At 42.7% G+C, this 12121-nt stretch overlaps 1 protein-coding gene across 1 annotated transcript in view; it reads left to right on the top strand.

The window, feature by feature from the left end:
• Positions 1–4048, top strand: part of CCDC158 (coiled-coil domain containing 158) — a 50934-nt gene extending 46886 nt beyond the window's left edge. Inside the window, exons 24-25 of the mRNA XM_067557266.1 lie at positions 2320–2421; positions 3905–4048. Coding sequence (XP_067413367.1) covers positions 2320–2421; positions 3905–3981 — 179 coding nt within the window. The 3' untranslated portion in view covers positions 3982–4048. The remainder of the gene's footprint in view (positions 1–2319; positions 2422–3904) is intronic.
• Positions 4049–12121: the final 8073 nt, after the last annotated feature.

Raw genomic sequence — 12121 nt, 5'->3', positions numbered from 1 at the left:
AGTGTGTTGTTGTGTGTCTGTGTGTGTGTGTGGGGGGGGGTTGGTTTTTTGTTTTGTTTTTGAAAGCAGTTCTGGTTCTCCCTTTTGGCAATGAGATAAAAGCAAATGATTCTCCTTTTATTAGGCAAGCATCAAACACACACAAAATTGACTCCTTGGTTGCAGGGCAACCAGTTCCAAGTCATAGGCATAGAGTTTAAGGCCAGAAGGGACCACCATATGATGTAATCTGACCTCTTCTCTACGTCAGGCCACCAGCACCACTCAGCCACCCTCACCTTCCTTTTCACTGTAGGTCCTTTGTAATCTTTCTGGTCCATGGAGAAAGTGCAGTATCCTCCAACCAGCCCCAAAACATCTCCGCATCTTTAAATCATAGGTAGTTCAAACATGGAGCCCCCTACTACAGTTAATGCAACTGACAAGTTTTTACTTTATCTGATTAAATAAAATGTGCAGTTACCCGAGGTATTTGCAATAGTCAAGAGAATTTCATATAAGTATAGAGAAGTACCAAGGACTAATGGAAATACTGATGGAACCATGTCTCGCTATATATCTTAAGTAAAATTGACAAGCTTTTCCATCCCACCACTACATTTGTAGAAGGGTGTGTATTTTAACACCAATGTACCAGCACCTGCCAGTGGCTCAGGTTGCCTGTACTGCTTTATTACTCTAGTAGCAAAAAGTCCCTAAATAAATAGGGCCATCAGTGAAAAACAGAGACACACTAACCTTTGCCATGACCTTAGCTAAATGTCAGTTATTACATTTTCTTCTTACTGTTTGTAATTCCCTCTAAGAGCCTGACAATATCATTTCCCTCAATTGTTTTTATCTTTGGCAAACATCAGGGTTTTTCCTCTATTTTCCAAGGAACACTAGCTAAAATAGCTATGCTGGGCTCACATCCTTGTGCTGAATGCTAACATTGCTTGGTCCTGCCTTGAGTGCAGGAGACTAGACTAGAAGATCTCTCGGGGTCCCTTCCAGTCCTACAATTCTTTGATTGCTGTGTTCCTGCTGGTGGGCTGACCAGCTCTGCAGCAATGAAACACACACTTATGGGCTAACCTTGCAAGACTTTGCTTGCTGATTGTTTGTTTAAAAACTAGAAGAAGATTGCACATAAGCAGAGAGCTATGCACTGAAATGCACATGACAGTTCCACGCTCATTGCCAGGGGACAGTCATGCAAATGCAAGTCTATTATCCACAGAACTGCACAAGCTTTCTTGCCAATGTGCCTTAAACCTGAAGGGGCTCCTCAGCTTAGGAAGTAATTAGTTGCAAATGTAATGATGAATTTTGTGGGGTGGACATCTCTGTATTGCAGTTGCCTATAACCCCTTAATTTATTTCACACACCACTCACTGGACAGCCAGATGATATTGATGACTTTCAGTCTCTGCCAGCCCTGCCTCCGTTCAAACCTGTAACCTAGAGATGAAAAGTTCTACATCCCGTGCGTTTTCTATGTAGCTGTGCACCTGTGTCGCTGCTCCCCTCCTCCCCCCCATTTCTTTCCCTCCTTATTTTAGAATCAGTAGCTGCAGCAGAAATGAAATGGTGCAGCTCCTGATCAGAAGTGATTTACCCCGATGCCAACTACAAAGTGAAACTGAGAATGATTGTGCAATTGTAACTGCTGGTTTGCATGAGCACAGCACCCCCTCCATGTGCCATTATTCCTGCTAAATTGGGCTAGTCTATAGACCATCTCCTGATCAGACTGATTCCCAGACGGGCCAACTTCATTTGTTTACTGCTGTTGCAGCCTTAGAGCTCAAGTCTATGACTGAACATTGATGTTCAGATAATCAGAGACAGCATGACTTAGTGGATGGAGTAGTGTACTGGGACTCAGAAGACCTGGTTTCTATCCCCATCTCTCCTATTGGCCTGCTAGGTGACCTTGAGCAAATCACTTAACTTCTGTGCCTCAGTTTCCCCATCTGTAAAATAGGCATAATGATACTGACCTGTTGTGTAAAGAGCTTTGAGATCTACTGGTGAAAAGTGCTATACAAGAGTATTATTATTAACAAAGTACTTCTTCCTCCTCCCCCTCTACACAATCACAGAACATTTTAAAAATTTGGCTTGCTTGAAACAGAAATATTATTAATTACAAGAACTGAGGATAATCCGCTTGCCATCTCAGTTATTTTCTCGTTGCTGTTCAACGCTGTTGTATGTTTGAAATACCTTTTTTATTTTAGAACTAATTTTAGGCCTGTAATTTGGAGGTTCCTATATAAGATAATTATATAATGTACCTCTAATAATGTCGTGACTAATCATTTTCTCAATAGCTTCTCAGCCTGTAGAAACCAGTGGGAGCACATGCAGGAAGCTACAGAACAAGATGGAAAACCTACAAAACCTGGTGGAAACATTACAGATGAAAAACCAAGGTGCTGAAATTTGTTCTATTGAAATCACTCGTATTTCTTTTTAAAATGTACTGCACCTCCACGGTCTCTTTGTGGCACATACCATCACTCTAGCCTGGTTTGTCCATTCCTGTCAGTTTAGATGTGTCCAATTTACTAATAGCCACTTCCACATTATCCTGCTCCTAGGAGAATAAACAGATTAACTCCACAACGTACTGTACTCAGTCCCTTAACTCTAATGAGCTCTGAGGTCCTAAATCTTTCCAACCTGGCAGCTGTTCAGGGGTGCAATCATGTGCTGCTGTGACCAATTAAATGGGGTTTTTAAAGAGCTGTTGACACTTCATGGAAATTGAAAGATATTGTCTTTTCAGTAGCCTCCATTTAAAAACAAAATCAGGTTACCAACAGTGACCACATGGCCATAGCTGATTTTCCACAGCTATTCCTTATTCTAAAAGCAGGGAAATAGTGCAGTCTCAGCCAGCATGGTGATCACACCTGTCATATTAGGGCCTGATCCTGCTCCCACTCACATTGAAACCACCAGCTAAACTCCCATCAACTTCAGTGGCTGCAAACTGCTGGAATTCCTTTTGTCACAAGCATTTTTTCTTACTCCACATTCTGATTAGGGTAAACAGACAGCAAGTGTGAAAAATCAGGGCCAGGGTGTGTGTGTGTGTGGTGTAAATAGATACCTACATAAGTCAAAGCCCTGTAAATTCAGGACATCTGGTCACCCTAATTGTGATTATCTTCTCTTTTCCCTTCAATTCTGTGCTTATGGACCTGGAAGATAAGTGCTTCCATGTATCATGTCATTCTTATGTGGAAGTCATGAATGATGGGAATTTATTTGGTAAAACTCCAATGAAGTTACTGATCTAAAATAAAAAACTGAGCAGGGAAAAGTTGGAGCCTGCTGGTGTAAATTGTTATATTTCCATTGACTTCAATGGCCCTTCAGTGTTTGCTCTCATTTAACTTCCACTTTATACAGCAGCATGTTTTCTGTAGCAACATCCCTTCAGTAATGTGTTACACAGCAGCTGTATGAGAGATACAGAACAAAAATAATCCCTCATACATACAGCAGAACAAAATCCATCTTACTAATATTGGACCAAAGTTACTTAAAAGTCAATCGATTTCAATACAGCCCATAGTAGTAACTTTGAAATCAATGGAATTGTGCCCATTTACTTTCTTATGGCAGTAAGTTTGGGCCATTGGGTCCAAATAAAACAGCTGTATAGCTGAGTTGAGGGAATATCAATTTATTATTAGGCCTATTTTGTGTACTAAAACATCAGCCTACTAAAGTGGAAGACAAATTTGTTTTCTTAAGGCTTAGAAAGCACAGAGCATTGCCTCTGTAATGTGCTAGCTAACCATATCATACTGCAGGTGCCAAAACCTGAAGTTTCAATTGTCTTCTCCTCTATGTAATCTAGCAATACACAGCATTCAACTAATCTTTTCTCAATGCTATTTTTAGCAATGTCTTCAATGATCAGATGTCAGGAAAAGAAGATAGAGAAAGTGAAGGAAAAGGAGAAAAAGCTAACAAAATGAAGAAACTCTGTATGGTTGTGATCATTTTAATGTTTAAAATATATGATCCTGTTAAAGATTCATAATAAAGGGGTCTCACAGTTTTGTAATCTGTGTCTTGGATTGGAATACTATCTGCAACCTACAGTTCTAAAAGAGCAGGAAGTACAGAGGAGTAAACACAAGACATGGAGATAAAATATACCTTAGATATATCTATCATTTATTGGCATACTTTGGGAATAGCCACAGATGGCAAGGGACAGCCGAGAAAGAGTTATGCTGGTCATTGCAAATCAGCCCCAACAGAGCCCTTACAAACCACCCTACAGTATATCCTAGAGCTGCCACATATTTTCAGCGACTCTTTATTTAAAAAGACTAACAATTTTTAATGACTACTTTTGTCAGCATCTCCCTCTGAAAACAACCTGAAGTAACTTTTTTCTGTACATAATGCTATTTTAAGAAGTTTTGCTATGTCATGATATTCCATATTTCAGAGCTAGAAACAGAAAATCTCCCCCAGGTACATTGGCAACATGAGATTTACTCTCAAAGTTTTATTTTTGGATCTGGACAGCTTGACAGTGTTTCTTTAATCATAAACAGTGTTGGATTGTTATGAAACACCTCAGAGCAAGGTACGGCACTCGGTCCTAGAACAGGCCTGTTCCTTCAGTCAAGAACTGTATCTAGCAGCACCTTCCTGCCTAGGGCAAAAATTAAAATCCCTCAGGAGCACCACTGTCGATTCCATATCATCCAATAATGCCCACTGTAGTAGTTGCATGGAACACTACCCACCCCTACAAAATGGGACATCTGTGGCACTTGTGCCTTCCCCAGAGATCAAAAGGCAAGATAAGGACTTGGACTTTGATCTCTGGCATAGTATCATAATCTTACCTCTAGCCAGACCCAAAGTGTGCTGTACCAGATTCCAATGGCAGTAAACTGCCTTCAGGCAGACGTCTGACCCAGCACCATGTAGTACAATTGTTGACTTACACCCAATCAAAATAAGAGAATCTTCTAGAAGTAGAAATTACAAATCAAGAATATCATAACCCACAAATAATGTCGATAAGGAACATTTTAAGGCAGGAGCCAGAGGGAGGAGAGAATGTTCATATGCCTGAAGACCACAGAAAGGAATGACTTAGAAAAAAAACTGGGGTTTTAGATTCAGGGTAAAGGATAAGAGGCCAGGCGCACACTTTTGTACAGCTGCAAAAGAAACAGAAATGCCAACTGGCACGGATATTTTTAGGTAAGTGACATCTCAGAAAGATGCAGTGCGTTTAAACTACTTTACACAGCAATGATTGCCAGTGAAATTTCATGGATGGTGTTTTTCTTACAGATGGAAGAGTGCTTACATACTTGACATTTTTTGCATAGATTAATTTGATGATGTCCTGGGTGTGGAGTACAAACAGAGATTGTGCAGTCTGCCCCCATAGCTTAGTTTTGATATCATAATACCCATATTTTACCTCACACTGATTTTGGTTTCTGCTATGCTAACCCCTCCAATGTAGACAGCTACATGGACAAAAGAGTGATTGCATCGACGTGGCTATCATCATTTGGGGAGATGGTGTTTCTACACTTACAGAAAAACTCTTTTTGTTGGTGTAGGCTGCAGCTATATACTACATGGCTATGCCCCTGTAGTCTCCATAGCCTAGATATAGTTCTGCAGAGAAGGTTATGTGAACGGAGGAAGAAGAGGAATTACCCAGTTAAGCATGATGAATGCTTAACTTTTATTTCATTTTTTAAAGCTATATTATTTGGAGGAGTGGCTCTGCAGATGTGGGTAAATTACCACACACCGTAAAACTTACTTTAAAACTTTTGTTGGGTTTTAAGCTAGTATGATACACTATTCAGGACAGGCCAATCATGCAAATTTGCTCTGCCCATTCTCACTTTTATGGGCTGAGGTTTGCAGGTGATGAGATTAGTATTCTTTTTGCTTTTCAAAGACTTGGTCTTCCAATCATCAGCCACAGTAACTTCACAAGTAAAGCCTCTCCTGTTCTCACTAGTTGATGCTTCTGACTTGGTAATATTAAGCATCAGTTTCACAGGCCTTGGTCATAATCTAGACTCTAGATACAACCCACCCCCCAACAAGCAACTCTGACAGCAAGCTTTGACCTTAAGGTCAAAGCTTAAGTGATAGCATTATAACAATGAGGTGGGTGTACCTTTAGTCTGTGTTCTTGTTTTATATTTCATTTAATTCTCAAGAATTAACAAGAAAAGGTTTTAAAGTCTTAAAATGACATAGGTTTGTCTAGCACCCCCCAGCCCAAACGGCTTATATGACCTATGCAAAGCCTTTAATGCAAAGGAGGAAGTAAACTTTCATAACACATTCAAAGGGAAATCCATTTATCTGAAGAACAGATGCATTGCCATTTCCTGCTCTAAATTTCTATGCACTCCTCTACCAATCCCCTCCAGGCTGGCAGAGAGGGAAGCCAAGTACAGACTGGGAGATTACCAAAAAGGGGTGACAATTACAGTGTTGGTGGTCCCTCAACCTGATTCGTGCACAAGGCTAAATTAATTTAGTTGTAGCATACAGCCCTCATGATTACATCCTTCCTGCTTTATCATTAACAATACATGTCTTCTGAACACTGTCCTCTCAGCCTTTGAGGAGACTTTACTCCTTACCAGAGTTCGTGTCTATTTGAAAGATGTTCATCATTGCATTAAGTGGTCTATTCTAGTAGAGGTTAAGTGGCTTTCTGGTGAACATCTTAATCTAATACTGCAGTTAATCCTCTCAGACAGGCTTCTAATGTACCTATAAATCCATTCACAAACTGAAGAGTCTGTTTTATACATGATTTTTAAAATTCACAGTATCACCATTTTACACATTAGTGACAATGCATTAAAAATTGCAAGGCAACTTGACACAATATGCACTGACCTGCAAGTGGATATTTAATGATTCCTATATTACCTTTCCCCTTGAACTGTGTCCTGTGAGAGGAGCGGTCACTTTCATTATTTATTAGCTTTTTTACCAAAGACTCCATTACCTAGTTACATCATTACTCAAACAGTTAATTTTGCCTTGAATCGGCTATGTACATAAATTACATTAACCCCAAACAAGAAACCCAGACTATTTATTTAAGTGCATTTAGTACTGGTGAAAGGTGCCAGATTAGCAGGCTTTAGGGACTTCTATTTATACACTAGAAAAGCAGAGTCATCGACAAATAAGAGGGACATTATTGTTATGGTGCACCAGAGCGGCTCAATAGTTGAAGTGAGCTTCCCGTGATCAGCCTGATTTTCAAACCTCCTACCCATAGCTTTCCCAAAAAGAAGTCAATCCCTTTGAAATTTGATATCCAAACCTCAGCCCAGAGCAGATGTTCTTTGGAAAGTCTGGGGTCAGAAACTTTGCTATGGTGTTAAAAATAAATAAATCAATCCCCTTTGGTTGATTCTCTCAGAAGCAGCAGAAACTCAACCTCATCTGCAGGCTCAGGCCCCACACTTTTTGTCTTCATGACTTGCAAAATAGCCCAAAATATCATCTAGTGACCCAAATCCTGCAATATTTGTTACACAAAAATGACTGACAGTTCTTGGCTTCTGGGTAGTCAAACAAAAAATGCATGCATGTAACAGACTTAGGGATCTACCCCATTCCCCACAGCTGTTTCTCCTCACACACACACACACACACACACACACACACACACACACACACACACACACACACACACACTCTAACTTTCATCATCTGTTCTATTCCCTCCCACCCAAAGTCTCTAGGTCAGTGGCTCAAACTGTTTACCATAGGGGGCCACATATGCAGTTATTACCTGTTATAGTGGCTCCAGCTCCCCCCCCCCCACACACACACCTGTATGGCCCTGAGGATATCACATGGGCCACAGCTGTGTGCTGACTGGCCCATAGGTTGAGAACCACTGCTCTATGTGCAAGGGGTTGAAAGAGATAGCAGGTACTCCTCCTCTCCCCCACATCTCTTAGCAAGAGTAGGGTCCCTTCTCCCTCCTTCCTACTGCCTATTTGGACATCAGGTAGGGGTCCACATCTTCCCCACCCATCCCAGCACCAAGCAGCAGATTTCTCCAAGACAAAAGGACAATTTTACCAGCTTCCTAAAGGGATGACCAGAATGACTGGGAGGTTGAGGGGGGGTATCTACTCCAGATGAGCTCTGCTCCCCCATCTTCAGTTATGTCTGATCTCCCACACAAGGGGGTCACTTAAGGTATTTGCAACAGAAAGTTGGTTCAAGAGGATTGCTATGTGCTTTGATTTCTTCAGGAGATTTTATGGACTTCAGCACCCTTTCTGTAAAGGTTAAGCTCACTGCTGCTCGTTCACCCTCAGGAGCAGATGCTTTGCTGAGGTACAACCACTTAGACCTGTAGATAGTTCAGTCCAGCACTGCTCCATGGACTTCCTTTGGATCTCCCATAGGCATCAAGGGCATGTACTCTCATCCCCCTTGCTCAGCAGCATCACAAATTCCTGTACTTCACCCCGGCTCCAGGCCACTTTCAGTTTGATAACTTCCCTTTCTACCTACCATCTCTTCCCAGGGCCTTCACAAAGGACAGGAGGTAGTATCAGGTGCTCTTTGGCAAAGAAAACATTAGATGACTCTATATCTCGAAGCCTGACTAATGAAAGCCCCACATCTACCCAGAGCCATGGATTCCCTCCAAAAGTCAGCATGCCTCTTCACAGGGCTGGGCTTTGCCATCTGCAGGAAGGGACAGCTGCCCCCTTCCCAACTTCTGAGTCAGTGCCGAACCACCATCTCAGGAGGGGTGCAGACAGCACTGATGTTGATAACTCAGCTAGGTGTCACGTCCTCTGGACCAACAAGAGGTCTCAGATTGCAGGGGGTGGGGGGGAAATCAGGTCTTCCTTTATAGATATGGCCTACCCATCCCACACCCTCAAAGAACGGAGACTACAGGCAAGGCTCTAGCTTCCCCTGGCAGCCAGACAAGGCTCAAAGTTGAGAGAAGACTCCATGTGCTTCCGGAGGGACAGACCACCTCAAGGCCTTCTGTGGACTGAGAACAGATGCCAGCCTGAAAAGCCAGACAGCTACCCTGCAATCCCATTTGGCACAGGGGTCCCAGCCCTCACAAGAGGTTCCCACACAGTTCCACTGGCGCTCCAGGCAGTTACATTAGTAGTGGAAAAGAAAAAAAAAGTTGGGGGTACTACCCTTGCAGGAAGAGATTCAGGGGAAAGCAGTGAGGATCTGGACCAGCATCACAGCAGTGATCTACTACATCAACTAGCAAGGAGGTACCTGAAACGGATACAAGCAGCAGCTATTTTGCAGTATTAAGGAAAGTTCATTTTCTGTCCAAACTCACCAGTGGGGCAGGATCCTGCCCACATCGAGGGGATTGGCTGACTCACCTCTTGGCAAATGGACCCCAATTTCAGAAATCTAACTACACCCACTTGGGCATCCTGTGATAGGCACTGGAATAAAACCGATCTCCAACCTTCTTCAGCTGGAACAGGCAGTCTTGGGCCTTTCCCTGCTGGGGAAATAACCAGATGTACTCCCCAGGGGTCTCCGCAGAGGTGAAGGTAAACAGCAGCTATCTCACTTGTGCTCCAGCCTATGCCCATCAGTCAATCCTCAGTAGTGCTGCAGCTAGCCCAGGAGGAAGCCTGAGCCCTCTCAAAATACAAGAGAAACACCATTCCAAGGGCTCTCCTCCTTCAGCCCAGGCAACATGTTTTGCCTGTGAAAGTAGTTAGCACTCCCGCAAAGACCAGAAAAACATTTCTAGAACATACCTAAGAGACAGTAGTTACCAATGGCAAGCCAAGCCCTGCCTCATTTTATACTTTGGAGCTTTTCCCAGGACAGTCTTTTGGATGCTAACAGATCAAGCACCTAAAACTATTAAATGTCCCTCTTAGAATCAGATTCCTCATGCCTCAAGACTCACAAGGGCAGCAAAGAAACTTGTTGCCATGCCTCAGCTAGTCATCCCAGTGTGAGAGTTTGACCTTGTTCTGCAGATAGTTCTGTCGTAACTACAGCCTCGTTCTTCTGGTTCCCCCTTGAAGAAGTACCAGTTAGCAGCTATTACTTCAGCCATTACTCAAGTGGCTGCTCTGATCCTGCACTCTTTTCCCCCCCCCCCCGAAGTACCTAATTATTTAGTCCAGACTAAATGGCATTGGTACCTGTTGTAATAATTGGACCTACAAATTTACCCTTCTGTGCTCAACTGTGGGAAAGTGGATAAAGTCTATGAGAGGCTCCAATCCCATGTAACAAACACTGATGGGAAAAGGGAGACAAGAATGAATTAGACCAAATTCAAGAAGTGTGTTAAGATCACACTAGTAAACAAGAAAGTGTGGAACTGCAAATCAGTGACTATTAGTGGGTCACTGATTTCCAGTTCCACACTTTCTTGTTTACTAGTGTGATCTTAACACACTATTAGTGCTGGAAATTAGGTCTTACTGGTTGACAAAATAATGAGGATAAGCTGCTCCACCCATCACTTCCCTCTAAGGGTTCTTAAAAAGGGAATACTTGGGAGGAAGGGAACTTTAGCAGAAGCAGCAGCTGTCTGCCAACAACTGCTGCAGAGAGCTTTATCATCACAGTTGCCAGGCCCACTGTCTCCCGAGAACATGGAATCTACTTCAACAATTGGGCCTTCATCATCCAAACCCTGAGATGTCCTGACCACACTGAGCCAAGAGAGGGACCCAGATGACATCATCTCCACTGGCTCCCACTGACTTCCAACCACCACCTGGGAGTGTAAGATTCTCACCCTCTGTCCCCTTTTGCGTATCTTTTTCCTTTATCTTATTCCTCCTCTTTCCTATCCCACTTTCTAATGCAAGTCTGGCTTAGCAAGCCAAGCCTATTTTGCAACCCTACTATAAGCCAGGTATCAGAAAGGCAGCTAAAAGCAATGCCCTGAACAGCCAGTGCTGTTACAAAGCATGCCAGGTCTTGGTGTGGCCAATGGTATCACGTACTATGCCTGTGTTTTCCCAGCAATGAGGTTGCAAGTGAGAGCCCACATGAGGGACAGAAGCTGTATTTTTATTTTTTCCACTTTGCTGTTCTTTTCTTCCCCTGCTTGTGTGTGTTTATCTCGTTTGGTCTTTTAGGAAACAGGATTGGCATTTAACAGCACGTGTCAACTAATTTCTCCCCCCACCCAAAAGGACAGTTATTACTCTGTCTTTTAGACAGCAGTAGTCAAAACAAGGGGTATCTTCTTGTACAAAAACTCTACAACTAAAGGGAAAAGAAACAAAGGTTAAAAATATTTAATCCTGTGTTGCCATGGTACTAAGCAGGCTATGAGCTCTGTATACCAAATCCCAAACCTTGTTTAATGTTGGACATTGACAGGATTTCAACACCTTTGATTCTTTGGGCCCATACGTCCCTTCTAGCCTTAGGAAGGTATGAATTTCTGAGTTTGCAGAAAGCAAAGGTTCAGCCTAACTTTCATAAGAACCAGAAAATTCACTTCCTCATTCTGCTGCAACCTTACTTCTCCCAGGGAGGTCTTTTGTCACACTCGGTGTAGCTAGGGCAATGTCATTCTATTTGCCTAGGACCAGGAATCTTTTGAAAGTGCGCTTTTCATAGGGACTGGAGAGAGTGGAAAAATAACTTTGCCTTGGTTAGCTAGCTAGAGTGTCTCCCCTTTCTCCTTAAGGTGAAAGCTCATGAATCAAGAAAGTCTGCTTCAGTAGAGGAGACCGGCCCAGGCAGTAACCCAGAATTTACAACACACCTTTGCATGTTATTATGAAGTGAAAGTCTGCTCAGATAGCCTTCAGCTGTAGACGAGTATACTCCACAAGCCACAGTCCTTTGCATAGCATAGGTAATTCTAGGTACTAGATGGAAAGATTTTAATCTTAAACAGAAGAGTCAGTTGGCCAATAGCAGTTCCCACCTCCCAAACCAGAAGGCCACCCCATGCTTTGTTCTAGCTGGGTTAACAACGCTAGGAGCCTTTTTTACGCTAGAGAATCAATTGACAAGAGAACAGGTGCCAACTGCAGCAGCGAAGTGCCAGAACATTAGAGGTACCAGGGCTTCTCATCAGAAGCCCAAATG

Source organism: Emydura macquarii, unplaced genomic scaffold (genome assembly GCF_026122565.2).
Source record: "Emydura macquarii macquarii isolate MOO-44397 ecotype Brisbane River unplaced genomic scaffold, CSIRO-AGI_Emac_v2 contig_1790, whole genome shotgun sequence".
Classification (NCBI taxonomy): domain Eukaryota; kingdom Metazoa; phylum Chordata; order Testudines; family Chelidae; genus Emydura; species Emydura macquarii.
Note: the sequence above shows the minus strand (reverse complement) of the source record. Positions and strands in the feature narration are given on the sequence as shown.